The 16,294-nt window shown below is 42.1% G+C and overlaps 1 protein-coding gene across 1 annotated transcript; it reads left to right on the forward strand.

Annotated features, from left to right (window-relative positions):
• Positions 1-942: 942 nt before the first annotated feature.
• Positions 943-11,112, forward strand: si:ch211-202f5.2 (uncharacterized protein LOC795181 homolog). The gene is made up of 3 exons (XM_031741286.2): positions 943-1,093; positions 10,082-10,324; positions 10,585-11,112. The coding sequence occupies exons 2-3, from the start codon at positions 10,088-10,090 to the stop codon at positions 10,906-10,908; spliced, it is 561 nt and encodes a 186-aa protein (XP_031597146.1). The 5' UTR covers positions 943-1,093; positions 10,082-10,087; the 3' UTR covers positions 10,909-11,112.
• Positions 11,113-16,294: the final 5,182 nt, after the last annotated feature.

The raw sequence follows: 16,294 nt of genomic DNA on the forward strand, positions 1-16,294 counted from the left end.
TGAATAAAACCAAAGAAAAGGAAACAGTGAAAGAAGGAGTCCGGCGATCAGTCAGGTGAGCTCCTTACCTTCACTGGATTTATTCACACACTCACACGGTTCCAGTTTCTCTCTAAACCTCTGGATGAGCTGCTGAGGTGAGACCATGGTATTGTTTCCTGTAACATCAGAATGTGACTGAGGAGATGGTCAAACCCAGAGAGACCTGCAGGGGGCACTCCAAACCTGCTCACTGGAAACAGGTTGATCTGAAAAGAACTCTGATCGTATATTTTTCTGTCTGGATGAAGTTACAAGTATCTGTCTGTGCAACGTTTTTCTCACTCAGAGAAAAACTCATGTGGTCGTAAAGGTGTGCAGACAGTGGATCAGAAAAAAAAACTCCAGGTGAAACATAAACACTTCTCTGTACACCAGCTGCCTCGTGGCTCCTCCTCTCATCTCCAACTCTCTCTCTCTCTCTTGCTCACTCTCTCTGTTGCTAGGCGACCTTAGTTTATACTGAGCTGTAACCTGATAGGTTGAGACAGAAACCTGAAAATAGCTGAATTTTCTATTGGCTGATCAGGTTACAGGTGAAATTGTTGATTTTTTTCATGATAGAAGTTTCAGTTTGTCTCTTTCCTGAAACTAGTTTTTAGTTTCACTGTCAGTACTTATTGATGAGTTTTTAGATTTGAACTGTTATATTGCCTACGTGTATATGTTCACTGTGTTACTACTGAATACTGATTTAAACAGCTGTGCAGTCTTCATGCTTTATGCTTTTAAGATTGGTGTGTTATTTGACTCTGAGAGAGCTGTGAGTCGACACCAAACTGGATGAATTATTGATAGAGACGAGTCTCTCTCTGAGGCAGGAGAAAAATGACACAAAGACCAAACAAAGGAGCAGAGAGAACGACAAGAGAAAGCTTAAGAAACAGGAATAAAAAATAAAACTACACGAGGAAGATAAAAACCAATAAAAGACAACAGAAGAACTGAAGAGCAACACCAGAGAGAAGACAAGAGGATTAAAGAGTTAAAGACAAAAAGTAAAAGAGGAGAAGGAGAAGATGTGAAGGACAAAATCAGGCAAAGGCAAAACCAGGTGGGTTTCTGTTCCAACCAATCAGAATGTAGGAGGTGAAATGCAAATAAACCCCAAAATTGGGCTCTTATAGTAAGTACAGAGGATATGCAAATGTGGGGTTTTTTCAGGTCTGAAAAACACATCTAAGCTCAGTTTTACTTTCATAGCAACAGTCACAATGTAAAGACTAAACCTGGTTCCTGTGAGCGGCTGAGAGCATCAGTGTTTTAGATCTGTTGATCTGCAGCGGAGCAGTAGGCAGAGTTGGTGCCCTTATGTCTAGAATTAAAAATGATAATGCAGAGAGCGTGAGGTGTACTCAGGTGTGGTTTGCAAATTTGGCCTTTTGCTGGAGGTATGAGTTATACAGTCTGCCTTGATAATCATGATGTGATGAAAATACAGTTATCACACATGGTCATTGTGAGCATTTGAAGTTTAACTTTCACGCAGTCAGTGCAGATATGAATATGACTGAAAGAGTTTAATTTAAGCAGTCTAAAGCATTATGGATCTGGATACCTGTGTGAATGGTGTTTTCACCAGTATATGTACAACACGGTGCTGCACAACCTGCTGCAGGACCTGAAGGAATGATTAGACACTTTACAGCCAGCTGGAATAGCAATCACATCCCAACCCCATGGAAACTCTTTGAGTGGTCAAACTCAGAAGTCTCTCAGCTCTGAATTTCAGCCAGTGATGCTGATACAAACGCAGCAATGCTGACAGAACGTTTTTAAATCTAGGACAAGGATCCAACCATCCCACAGATTTCACAGCTTTGCTCTAGTCAAGCAAACCAAATCATCTAGCAAAGATGATGTGTCAGGCCTGGATGGCCAAAATACTAAGTTAAGACTGGAAAGCAGACCATTATTTCTACGTGCAAAACGTTACTGAACATGGGAATCACTATGGGCAAAGTCGGGCCGAGAGAGGTTCATGGGAGTGGAGTCCACTGCAACAGAAGGAGACCTTGCCAGGTGGGTGCCAGCGAGTGTGACTGAACAAGTGAAAGAAGATGTCCAACTTTTCCTCTCTTTTCAGGGGTGTCGGGGGTCAGAGTAGGTGAGATTTCTGACCTTTCTTTGTTTCCAGAAAGTTCAATGAGGATGAGCAGCAGAAGCCAGCAGGTGAGTTTTTTGACAGACAGCGAGATGGCAGAGTGCAGCGTCAGAGGAGCCAAGAAAGTGACTGGTGAGTATGAATGTTGAGCCAGAGGTGCAGATAACCGGATACACAAGAGCCAAACGGTTAACATGAGAACGATTTAAAACATGAAGGCCGATTTACCAACATCGGATAGCTGACAATCTGGCAAAGAGTGGCGGTCTGAGCTGGTCTTAAGTACAGCATGGCTGATTGCTGCCAATGAGTTGCAGGTGTGGAGAGGCAGACGTGGGCAACAGGAACTTGCCCCAGAGGCGGAACCAGAACTTCTGGAGCCGGAGTAGAAAAATACACACACAAAATATGAGACTCAGCATGGATCCTGGCAAGATGGTCCATTTTACTGCGACACCAGTAGAGATGGGATGACACTGGCCATTTGGGCTGCCATCTGTGACATTGTGTGCTAATGCAGTTGTTGGGAATAAAATTACAGATTTCATGAAGAAGAAACCTTCTTGCATCTTCCTGTCATTTTCCTGATTCAATTCAGTTATTTATATAGCTCCAAATCACAGCAACAATTGCCTTAAGGAGCTTTGTATTGTAAGGTAAAGACCCTACAATAATGCAAAGAAAATAGAGAAAACTCCAACAATTATATGACCCATATGAGCAAGTGCTTTGGTGACCGTGGGAAGGAAAAACTCCCATTTAACAGGAAGAAACTTCCAGCAGAACCAGGCTCAGGGAGGGGCAGCCATCTGCCTCAACCAACTGGGAATGAAGGGACGAAGACTGGACAAAGACATGCTGTGGACAAGAGCCAGAGATTAATAAAAACTAATATTTACATTTAAATACAGAGAGGTGTATAAACACATAAGGAGTGAAGAAGAAATGTCCAATGCATCATGGGAATCCCCCAGCAGCCTACACCTATTTCAGGTTAACTAAGGGAGGATTCACGGTCACCTGGTCCAGCCCTAACTATATGCTTCAAAAAGGAAAGTTTTAAGCCTTATTTTAAAAGTAGGGCAGGTGTCTGTCTCCTGAATCCAAACTGGAAGGTGGTTACACAGAAGAGAGGCCTGAAAGCTCTCCCTCCCATTCAACTTTTAAATACTCTAGGAACAACAAGTAAGGCTGCAGTCTGAGAGCGAAGTGCTCTGATGGGGTGATATGGTACTATAAAGTGATTAAGATAAGTGGGGCCTGATTATTCAAGACCATGTATGTGAGGATCGGGACTTTAAATTCTATGCTGGATTGAACAGGGAGCCAATGAAGGGAAGCCAATATAGGAGAAATATGCTCTCTCTTTCTAGTCCCTGTCAGTACTCCTGCTGCAGCATTTTGGATTAACTGAAGGCTTTACAGGGAGTTTTTAGGACATCCTGATAATATATGTCTCCAAATGTGCAATTAAAGAACATATCCTGGTCAAAAATGACTTCAAGGTTCCTCACAGCATTACTGGAGGCCAAGATAATGCCATCCAGAGTAAGAATCTGGTTAGATACCACATTTCTAAGATTGTGAGGGCCGAGTACAATAACCTCAGTTTTATCTGAATTTAGAAGCAGAAAGTTAGCGGCCATCCAGGTCTTTATGTCTTTAAAACTTTCCTGCAGTTTAACTAATTGGTGTGTGTTATCTGGCTTCATTGATAGATAAAGTTGTGTGTCATCTGCATAGCAGTGAAATGTATGCTATGCCTTGTGATGATGCTGCCTAAGGGAAGCATGTATAGTGTAAACAGAATCGGTCCAAGCACTGAACCCTGTGGAACTCCATAATTAACCTTAGTGTGTGAAGAGGACTCTCCAATTACATGAACAAATTGGAGTCTATTAGATAGATATGATACAAACCACTGCAGTGCAGTACCTGTAATACCTACAGCATGTTCTAATCGCTCTAATAGGATATTATGGTCAACAGTATCGAACGCAGCACTGAGGTCTAGCAGGACAAGCACAGAGATGAGTCCACTGTCAGAGGCCATAAGAAGATCATTTGTAACCTTCACTAAAGCTGTTTCTGTGCTGTGATGAGCTCTGAAACCTGACTGAAACTCTTCATATAAACCATTCCTCTGCTTTTTTAAGCAGCAAACTATTTTCCACACTAAATATGATCTTCTAAATTAATGACACACCATTTCCTTTCCAGCTTATAAGTTATCTGCCTTAAGGTGTGTATTTGAGTTATACCAGGGAGTCTAGTACTTCTGATTTGAGGCTTTCTTTTTCACAGGAGCTACAGTATTCAGAGTCATACTGTGGTGGGGCGTGGTTTGTGGTGCCACTCAGGGAAGCCGGATGCCCCCCGCACGGTATCCGCAATTACGCCCTCCGACTTAAATAAGGGGATTTAGGGTTTGTAGTGTTGTGTTGTTTTGGTGTGAAGTATGTGCAGCTGATAGCTTGTGAGCTGCCGACGCAAATAAAATGGCTCTGAAATCCGACATGTGGACTCATTCATGCCACACTTGTGCCGAAACCCAGGAAGCGGCATGGCGGGCCTTCGACAGAGCCAGGAAAGGGAGAAGCTGCCCAGATGGCGGCCGAGGTGGCAACCGGCTGGAGGAGCCGCTGGCGGGAGGAGGTGCGGGACCAGACCGAGCGATAGCTGGGGAGCATCACAAATCTGGTGGCGCTGCTCTGGTCCGGGTCGACAGCGCCAACACCATCAACACTGGTGTATCCCGATGGTGGGGAAGAGGTGGAGGAGCCGGGTGGGGCACCTCGGCAGCCGGAGGTGGTGGACGAGGCGCGCGGGTCCGCGCCTGCTGGAGAAGGGTAAGCAGCCGGGTGAAGGGCTGCTCCAGCCAGGAACCGTAAAGGAGCCAAGATGTTGAAAAAGATGATTGTCGATGAATCCTTATCTTAATTACAGCACTTTCAGAAAGTGGTACTGTGATGACATCTATTCCTCTATTCCCCACTGCTGTGTATTGTAAATGTAAATATTCTTAGGAAATGATCAGACAAAAAATGGCATTTAGGAAATACCGCTAAGTGTTCAGTTTCTATGCCATATGTCAGAACAAGATCAAAAGTGTGATTAAACCTAATCCAAAATGGACTGGTCCGGACTGGCTTTTGCTGGGAGACATTAAAGATACTGTGAATCTTCACATTTCACAGCAAATTCAAATAAGCAGTGACAGGGTTGACCACTGAGTCAAATTCAAATGGGTCAATGAAACTAGGAGCTAACTTTTTCAACTGAGAGTCCCACATGGATTGGTGGGAAGAGACAATACAACAATGGAGGTGACTGAGAATTTGGCAACTCGGATCCGGTCCGGGTCACCACCGCCGCCACCCCCGATGGCATTCCCCGATGGCATTCCCCGATGGCGTAGGAGTGGAGGAGGTCCAGCCTGTTCCAGCGCCCATGCCGACCCCCAGGATGAGGCCAGCCTGCCTCCGCGCCTGTCCCCAGTCCTCGGGCAGGAGTGACTGGTGGCCGACAGGGGCCTGCAGCCGTTCCTGCTCCCCGGAGGAGGGCTGCTGAGTAACTGCTGGGTGCAGAAGGCACCTCGCGAGCCGGAGGTGGAGGACGGGGTGCACGAGGCACCTTGCCAGGTGGGGAGGACGAGGCGCACCAGGAACCTGCTCAGCCAGAGCTGGCGGACACAGCGTAAGGCAGAGTAAATCGATTTATTGATCAATTATTAATTCATGTACGAACAGAGATTTGGAAGAGAGAGACCTAATGTTTAATAATCCACATTTCACTGTTTTTGTCACAGTACTGGGTCTGCAACCCAGTATTTGTCCTTCTGACTCTATAATTATATTATTTGATTATTGCTATTCATAGTTTTTTTTTCTTTAGTTCTTAGTGATTGTAGTTCTTCCTCACTCAGTAGTTATCTTAGCCTGTGTTCAGTCTCTGTTCCCATGTCTACTCTTGCTTTTCCTATATCCCATGTTTCATGTCTAGTCACTCTTGTCCCCATGTCTCCCCAGTTACTGTGTTAAGCTTGTGTGTCCTGAGTCTGAGTTTTGATCTGTGCGTTTACTGTTTAATTTTGATAGTCCTTGTCCTACGCCAGTGTGTCTAGTTTTGCTTTCCCTCATCTCATTATATCTGACTATTTCATGCCATGTTTCCAGGTTTCATCTATTCATGTCCAGGTTTGTTCATGTCCATGTCAGGGCTTTTCATGTTCTATTTTTGTTTAACCAGTTTAGGTTAATGTTTAGTTTTGCATTAGTTTGCCTTGCCCTTTGTTTTTTACTGTTAAAGCCAGCCTTTAGTAAACGGCTTGCTTTCTGTTAAAATTAAATTTTGTTCTCTCATGTCTGCACTTGGATCCTCCTCCTCACTCCATATAGTCAGCTTCCCCGACTGTGACACTCTGAATATACAGTTAAGCCCATAATTATTCATACCCCTGCCAAATTTTGACTTAAAGTTACTTTTGTTGAACAAGCAAGTTCTTTTTTTGAGCAGAAATGACACAGGTGTCTCCCCAAAGATAATAAGACGATGTACAAGAGGCATCATTGTGGAAAAAATATTTCTCAGGTTTTATTTATATTTTAGCAAAAGTATCATGTCCAGAATTATTCATACCCTTCTCAATAATCAATAGAAAAGCCTTTATTGGCTATTACAGCAATCAAACGCTTCCTATAATTGCAGACCAGCTTTTTGCATGTCTCCACAGGCATTTTGCCCATTCATCTTTAGCAATGAGCTCCAAATCTTTCAGGTTGGAGGGTCTTCTTGCCATCACCCTGATCTTTAGCTCCCTCCACAGATTCTCAATTGATTCAAGTCAGGACTCTGGCTGGGCCACTGCAAAACATTAATGTTGTTGTCTGCTAACCATTTCTTCACCACGTTTGCTGTATGTTTTGGGTCATTGTCGTGCTAAAATGTCCACTGGTTCCCAAGGCCAAGTTTTTCTGCAGACTGCCTGATGTTGTTGTTGAGAATCTTCATGTATTGCTCTTTTTTCATGGTGCTGTTTACTGTGATTAGGTTCCCTGGTCCATTGGCTAAAAAACACCCCCAAAGCATTAGGTTCCCACCACCATGTTTGACAGTGGGGATGGTGTTCTTTGGGTTGAAGGCTTCTCCATTTTATGCCAAATGAAGGCAACATCATTGTGACCAAATAATTCAATTTTTGTTTCATCTGACCATAACACTGAAGACCAGAAATCTTCTTCTATGTCCAGATGAGCATTTGCAAAGGCCAAATGAGCTTTTGCATGCCTTAGAAGTGCCTGGAGAAGTGGCGTTTTCCTTGGTCTGCATCCATGGAACCCAACAGTGTCCGTTGGACTGTCTGCCTTGAGACATTGCCACCAGCAGAGCCCAGATTCACCAGAATGGCCTTGGTGGTGATCCTTGGATTCTTTTTCACCTCTCTCACTATTCTCCTGGCCAGCACAGGTTTCACTTTTGGCTTCCGACAACGTCCTCTGAGATTTTCCACTGTGCGGAACATCTTGTATTTTTTAATAATACTTTGCACTGTAGCCACTGGAACTTGAAAACATTTGGATATGGCCTTGTAGCCCATTCCTCACTTGTGAGCAGCCACAATGCACAGCTGCAGGTCCTCACTGAGTTCCTTTGTCTTAGCCATGAATGTCCACAGACCACCTGCAGAGAGCTGCTGTTTTTCACCTGTTGAGTTGATTGAAACAGCTATTTCCAATTAATCAGGGTAATTAGGATGCTTTAGAACAGCTTTGACTATTTGGAATGGTATGGAACTTTGGATTTTCCCAGAGACTGTGACAGTTTGTAAAGGGTATGAATAATTCTGGACATGATACTTTTTGCTCAAATGTAAATAAAAGCTGAGAAATATTTTTTTCCACAATGATGCGTCTTGTACATCATCTTATTATCTTTTGTGAGACGCCTGTGTCATTTCCAGTCAAAAAATAACTTGCTAGTTGAATAAAAGTAACTTTAAGTCAAAATTTGGCAGGGGTATGAATAATTATGGGCTTAACTGTATACCTATGCTGCTTTAGTCAGCCCAGAGGAAAAGGGCAGGGTGGAGGTTTGGCTGTAGTTTTTCACAAATGGTTTGAAAGCTCTCCTGTTAAAGTGAAATAGGTGTGTAGTTTTAAGGAGCTGGTTTTTAAAGTAAAGTGTGAAATGTCGACTGTCTGTGGAATCTGTTCACTTCCAGTTCCAACATTTTATTACAACAGGAACGTTGATCAAAGTGCTTTACAGGAGTACAAAATAACTTATTCAATTCAATTCAATTTTCAAACACTGGACTAGGTGCAGCTAGGTCCCCTTACTTTCAGTAGCTGTTGAAAGGATAAAGTTGTGGTATGTCAGTGGTTAGAAATATCATTATTACTTTAGGATTAGTTTAACACAAAGTCAGGGCTGACCCGGGACCATTGCTGTGAGTCACAGTGCGCAGCATAAAAGTCCTTTCACATCGGACACAGGATGTGCTGCTAATGCTAACTGCTAACTAAAAGCAAAGGATCCAGAATTTGTTGCGCTGGCTGCTGAGCTCTGTGGGTTTTTGCAGCAGCTCTACCTGTACTAGATGCACCTGCTCCTTGTCGTTTCTATCTCTGACTTTATGTCCTCTACAAGAGTTTCAGGGTTTTTTTGCTAGTTCTTCAAATGTTCAATAAAAAGATGTATGCTAATTCATAACGAAGAAAGCTTTGTAATGAAGACTGTCATTTCCAAAACACTGTCCGCCCCCTCCCCGGTCCGCAGCGCTGTTGAAAAGGCTGTGGAAGTCCCTGTATAAAGCACGTAGACCTGTGACACAAAAATCACCAAACCCGGACGACCACAGACTGTTTTCCTTTGTGGTGACGAAGGAAAGGGCATTTATTCCCTTCAAAGACCTGCAATTCAAAAAAGCGCCCCTCCGACAGCCAAAGCCATCTGTTCTCTGATTGGATTGTTACATTTGTGATTGACATGACATTGACCAATCAGATGAAAGGAAGAAAAATCGGGTCAAAATTCGTACTTGTAACTTGCAGGGTTTTTTTGGCTAAGTCCACACACAAATCTTTTTTACGCACACACACATTCTTTTTACACATACAAATCCTGATTTACAAGTACAAAATATTTATGACCACATTTTGAGCCCATAGAAGGAAGACAGGATAAAAGACATGCTGTGGAAGAGAGCCAGAGATTAATAACAAGTGTGATTCAATGATTATAATATCAATATGAAATAACTCTCATACTGTATTAAATGCCAGTGAACACAAACATGCTTTTAGATTAGATTTGGAAAGATTGACAGTAGGAGCCTGTCTGATGTGCAGGGGGAGATTATTACACAGTTTAGGCTACGAACCCAAATGCTTGATTGAACTAGCCTAGACCTTGGTATGGCTAAAAGAAAAAGATCATTTGATCTTTTTAGATCTAGAGGGCGCATAAGGCTGCAACAGGTCAGACAAATACCCAGTAGCCTGTCCATTCGAAGCTTTGTAAGTCAACAATAAAATTTTAAAATCAATTCTGAAGTGAACAGGGAGCCAGTGAAGAGAAGCAAGCACTGGTAAAATATGTTCATGTCTTTTAGTTCACATCAGAAGACGAGCTGCAGCATTCTGGATTCAGGTCCGACTAACTCCAACATATAAGGAGTTACAATAGGTAACTCCTTATCCCAGACGGCTTGGGATTTAGTTGTTGCACACCTGGAACAACAAGAGGTCAAAGGTCAGAGGGCACAACAGTGATTCAAACTTTAAAGTTTACCCAGAATGCACTGTTGTCCAGGGTACGTGAAAGATCAAACACTTCATTAAATAAACTAAAGTTTTGGTGTAAATCAGGTGTTTCTGAGGCTGAGGTGGATTCTGTGATTGGTTTAATTTGGATGGCCTTTTCTTCTCGTCCAATCAGATCATAATGTCTGATGACAGAAAAGAAGAAGATGAGGAGGAGGAAGTCACCTGTCAGTCTCTTCCCCCTCCTCCAGCCTCTGTTGCCTTGGAGACAATGATGTCACTGAGGAGGCAGGATCTGGTGTGCATTGTGTGTTTCGGAAGCTACGACCTGGTGAAGCGGCTTCCTAGGCGACTGCACTGTGGCCACACCTTCTGCCAGGCGTGTCTGAAGAGACTGAACACAGTCATCAACGAACAGGTGACTGATGACATCACAGACACTTATATAGTCTGTGAAAAATGAAGGATGTGTGTTAAGAGTAACAGGCATGCAAAAATGAGCTGCAGCAGTTAAAAATTAAATTAGAGCTGCATCCACGGGTGATGTTGAACACACCTGAGAGGTCAGGGATGAGCAGCTAGGGTAGGGCAGTGATGAGGTGTTAATCAGACAGACCTAAAGAGCAGGGATCAGTTACAGAAATTATGTGTCTGCAGTCACTCCTGTGTCCTCCACAGGTGTGGATCCCGTGTCCTCAGTGCCGACAGAACACACCTTCACCTAAAGGAGGTGCCGCAGCTCTGGACCTGGACCTGGCCTCCTTCCTGGGAGTGAAGGCCTGCACCTCCTCCTCCTCCTCCTCCTGGAGCTCTGGTCGCAGAGAGGGCCTGTCAACAGCAGACGCAGCCCAGGATGGGAAGCTGTGGCTGGGGAAGGAGGCTGTGGATGATGGTTGGTCACACGGAGGGCTGGCTGAGCCCCGCTTCCATCACTATGGCAACTGCTGTCCACCACTTTCCTATTGGTTGTGCTGCTGGTTCTGTTGCCCAGGGCGAGGCTAACAGCAATGGGTGGGGCTAGAAGGGCTCAATGATGGAGGTTTGGTTCACTCTTTATGGTCCCCGAGTTCCTCCTTAATGCAATTTAACCAGGATATTTTGACCATTTCCAATGAAGAGGTAAACAGGAACTAAAGATAATTTAATTACCATGGTAACCAGGTAACAGCTCGGTGTTACCAGGCTGCACACCTGACAAAGAGTGACGCTTCTCAGCTCAGACTGTAGTATTTTAGTCGCACCATGGTAAAAAACAAACAAACAAACAAAAAACAAAAATAAAATGGATTATATTTAGTTCTGGTAAGTAAAAATAAGAAAAAGATTATTTCTATAACACCTTTTAAGATGAATATCATAAAGTGCTTCAAAACAAAATACCAGAACATAAAAAAGAGATAGCCAGAAACACAAATCTAAGAAATGACTTTTTAGCTGTATTTTAAAAGTGACCACTGAGTCTCCAGATCTGACACTCCGTGGGAGAGCGTTCCAGAGTCTGGGGGCCACTGTTGCAAAAACTCTGTCTTAGCCTTGTATGATGCACAGCCAATAAGCCCTGATTACATGACCTCAGGGACCTCCTGGGGAACTATGGAAAAGTTTACTGATGTAAGTCGGTGCTTGTCCACGAAGAGCTCTTAAAGTCAAAACCAAAATTAATAAGAGTATTTGGAATAATGAATTACAGTAATCCACACATGATGAAAAAATGTATAAATAACAATCTCCAATTCAGACTGTGACATGATGGGACTTAACTTTGCAATAATTTTTAAGAAATAGAAACAAGATCAAACCAGAGATTTGACTTGAAGATCCAGAGTGAAAACAAAGACAAAAGTTAACCCAAGGTTCTTCATAGAAACTTTAGCAAATGAGGCAAGAGGACCAACAGTTATACAGTATAGAATCTGTCATAAATAAGGACTTTAGTTTTTTATTTGTCAAGTTGTTGAAAATTGTCAGTCATCCTACTTTTATCAGAGTCTAATCACCTCTGCAAGATCTGTAGCTTAGTAATGTCTTGGGGCTAAAAAGAGATATATAACTGAATGTCATCTGCATAGCAGTGGTAAGAATTGTCCTTAAAAATGCTCAAAATAAACATATTTTCTGGGATTAATAATTTATTATCATTCTGATTCTGATTGTAAAAAATGTGCTGAAGGGGGAGCAGATATAACAGAAATAATAAAGGCCCAAAAATCAAAATAGGCGATAATGTCAGGGATAATAGTTGATAATTATAAGTTAATAAAGGTTTATGTTTTCACATTAACATCTAATATCATCTAAAAACCTTCAAAATCACAGAGACGTTTCTGGAAGGTGTGTTTTACCACTGCACTGTAATCCATTGTTTAGTTTATCTTCAACCTTATGTTTAAGGCTGGAAATCACCTGTTACAGTTTCTGATTGCTCATAGGGGGTCATATGATTGTTGGGTTTTCTCTGTTTTCTCTGTAGTATTGTAGAGTAGTTACCTTACAATATAAAGCACCTTGAAAAAAAGTTAAATTGAATTGAACTGGATTGAATTTGAAATGAATGAATCACTAACCTGTGATCTTCCCTCACCCTTTGATGGCTTAGATAGACTCCAGCTTACCGAACTAGACAAGCAGTAAAAATATGGAGGGATAGAGAGTGGCTGAGAGGATGAATGGATGATGGATGAATGGATAGTGACTATGAAAGTATAGACCTGGTGAAGAGTCTCTGCTGTTTGACCCGATAGTTTCAATTAAGAATGGAGCTCTGTAAAATGTAAATAAAAGCAGAATGCAATGATCTGCCAATCATCTAAAGCTTTTATTTTCCTGAGAACACATGAATCATGTAAAAAGGTATAGAATTTGATGTCAGCACATTTCAAAAAAGATAAGCTACAAACGACCTGAGATGTTTTAGCAAAACAGCAAATTAACATCTGCCATCTAATGATGATAATCCGTGACATGATTGGGGTAAAAAGGTCTTCCCAGAGAGGGTTAGAGATGTTTAAAGTCACTGATGAAATGAAGATTTCTGATTGTGTGTATCTGTAAGGATTGCCTGATACACAGCTGCAGATAATTAATAGCTGACCCACAATGTTTCACAGGGTCTTCTAAGGAACTCTCCCTTCCAGTCCAGTTGCTTTTTTTAACGCACCAGTTCCTTAGACTACGATGACCTGGATGACAGAACCTACACAGGCATATTTAAAGGGTCTTCCGATTGGCGGTAATGGCTGTGTTCTTCCACTGGGTGGAGCTGTAATGGTGCTGCAAACCTATCATCTGATAAACTCCTAAGGAACTTTCATAAAGTGATAGTGAGCAGCTGTCTGAGAGACTTTATTCCTAAACAAAAAAGGAAAGCATCCAGACACACACACACTCATCTGAATGGATTAACAACACTTTACTTAATCTATTTTACACATTCATGTACACTAGCAGTCAAACGTTTGGACACACCTTCTCATTTAATGGGTTTTCTTTATTTTCACAACTATTTACATTGTAGATTCTCACTGAAGGCATCAAAACTATGAATGAACACATGGAATTATGCATCCGTTACACAGCCTGGAGATGTGTTTGTGTTCACTGTCATGCTGAAAAATAAATGATGGTATAACTAAAGATAAATGGGGTGGGATGGCATCCCGTTGCAGGATGCTGTGGTAGCCATCCTGGTTCAGTGTGCCTTCAATTTTGAATAAGTTCCCAACAGTGTCACCAAAGCACCCCCACACCATCACACCTCCTCCATGCTTCACTGTGGGAACTTTGCATGTAGAGACCATCAGTTCACCTTTTCTTCGTCACACAAAGACACGGCGAGTGGAACCAAAGATCTCAGATTTGGACTCATCAGACCAAAGCACAGATTTCATGGTCTAATGTCCATTCATTGTCTTTCTTGGCCTAAACAAATCTCTTTTGCATGTTGCTTTTCCTTAGTAGTTGTTTCTTAGCAGCTATTTGCCCATTAAGGCCTGATTCGCGCAATCTCCTCTGAACAGTTGATGTAGAGATGAGTGCTACTGGAACTCTGTGCGGCATTTATCTGGGCTCTAATCTGAGGAGCTGTTAACTTGGGATTTCTGAGGCTGGTGACTCATAGGAATTTATCAGCAGCAGCAGAGGTGACTCTTGGTATTCATTTCCCTGGGCGTGTCCTCGTGTGAGCCAGTTTCGTCATACAGCTTAATGGTTTTGTAACTGCACTTTCACATTTAAAGTTTAGTTTTCTGGACCGACTGACCTTCAGTTCTTAAAGTAATGATGGGCGGTCATTTCTCTTTACTTAGCTGATTGGTTCTTGCCATAATATGAATTCTAACAGTTGTCAAATAGGGCTGTCAGCTGTGCACCAACCTGACCTTCGCACAACAACAGGGTAATGGATTTGGGGTCCCAACCCCATTAAGAAGGCAAGAAATTCCACAGATGAACCATGACAAGTCACCTGTGTCATGCAAACTCTTTTAGGTGACTACATCGTGAAGCTCATTGAGAGAAGGCGAAGGGTTTGCAGCGGTGTCAAGAAAGCAAAGGGTGGCCACTTTGAAGAATCTAAAATATCAATCTGTCATGGTCTGTGTGCAGGCGGGCAGGAAACAGACCCAATATGCAGGCTCACGGAGGGGGAAACTTATATTCAAAGAACCTCAGCTTTATCACTGGCGAAAATCAAAACCGAAACCAAACTGGAAAACTAGGAAACAGAACTTGGAACAGAACACACAGGCTAGCATGAGGGAAGACGTGAAGACGAACGGGAACACACTAAATACAGGTGGGGAACAGGGCAGAGGGCAAACACCTGGGAAACACAGCTGACACTAATTACAAAGACGAGGTGAGGAGGAAGCAAAACAGAATACATTGACCTTCAAAATAAAACAGGAAACAGACTGGCACAGAACTGAACCCATACTAACACTAGAAATCACAAACCACAAAGAAATCATAAAAAACAATAACAATACACAAAACACTGGGTCACCGACCCAGGGCGGTGACAAAAACATATTTGGAGTTATTTATCAGTTTTTTCTTTGATAAATAATTCCATATATTTTCATATATTTGATGTCTTCAGTTTGTATCTACAATGTAGAAAGTAGTAAGGTGTGAGAAGGTGTGTCCAAACCTTTGAACAGTAGTGTATATTCTGTTGGGAGTCTGATTGTACAGAAAAGTGTGCTATTGAACACATCTCCTACAAAATGATGAAAGTGCATGACAGATGTACACCAACATATCTTTTATGATTAAAGGTTTTTTCCTCAGACAGACACCTGCTTGTGTTTAAATGGAGCAACTAATACACCATCTATGTGAGTTTTTGTCAAGTAAGGTGTGAACCAAATCAGTAAAAATGCAGGCTGATAGACTAAAGCATTATAAAAAAAAAAAGAAAGAAAGAAAAAGAAATAGACGAGGTGTAAAATAAGCTAACGCGAATGGCTGATATTAAACAGAGGGAATGGTTTACGACAACAGCTGTCAACCACCTACAACGCAGTTTGGAGATTCCTTCCCAAGAGCTTCAACACCCACACACAACTTGTGTCAGCTGACTTTCAGGTCACATGACACATGATAAGCGAACCAGAGGAGCCAGGCCTGGACAATAAAGTCTGACTCATCGGTTGGGTAATCGGTTTACTGCCTCCATCGGGACGGCCAAATGTGACTACTTTTTGACCTTAACTAAAGATGACCCCTATGGAGGACCACAAGAGCCACGCGCATCGAAATAAAAATCTCTGTGCTTTAATAATGAATTGTAGAATAAATTCTGCAATTGTAAATTCATTTTTGAATTCCAATTTAATAAACTGCATTTCAAAATCCTTTTTCCAATTGCATTTCAAAATCCTTTTTCCAATTGCACTTTAATAAACTGCATTTTAAAATCCTTTTTCCACTTGCAATTTAATAAACTGCAGTTCAAAATCCTTTTTCCACTTGCAATTTAATAAACTGCAGGTCAAAATCCTTTTCCACCTGCAATTTAATAAACTGCAGTTCAAAATCCTTTTCCACTTGCAATTTAATAAACTGCAGTTCAAAATCCTTTTCCACTTGCAATTTAATAAACTGCAGGTCAAAATCCTTTTTCCACTTGCAATTTAATAAACTGCAGGTCAAAATCCTTTTTCCACCTGCAATTTAATAAACTGCAGTTCAAAATCCTTTTTCCACCTGCAATTTAATAAACTGCAGTTGAAAATCCATTTCCTTTCCTGTTCGCTCCGGGATTAGCTGCTGGATTAGCTCCTGGATTAGCTGCTGGATTAGCTCTTCGATTAACAACTTGCTGGAGGCTATTCAAATTAGCCACACCGTGGGATGTAAGGAGCTCTCTGATTGGTTGGTCAGACAC

The sequence above is a fragment of the Oreochromis aureus genome, linkage group 7 (genome assembly GCF_013358895.1).
Source record: "Oreochromis aureus strain Israel breed Guangdong linkage group 7, ZZ_aureus, whole genome shotgun sequence".
Lineage (NCBI taxonomy): Eukaryota > Metazoa > Chordata > Actinopteri > Cichliformes > Cichlidae > Oreochromis > Oreochromis aureus.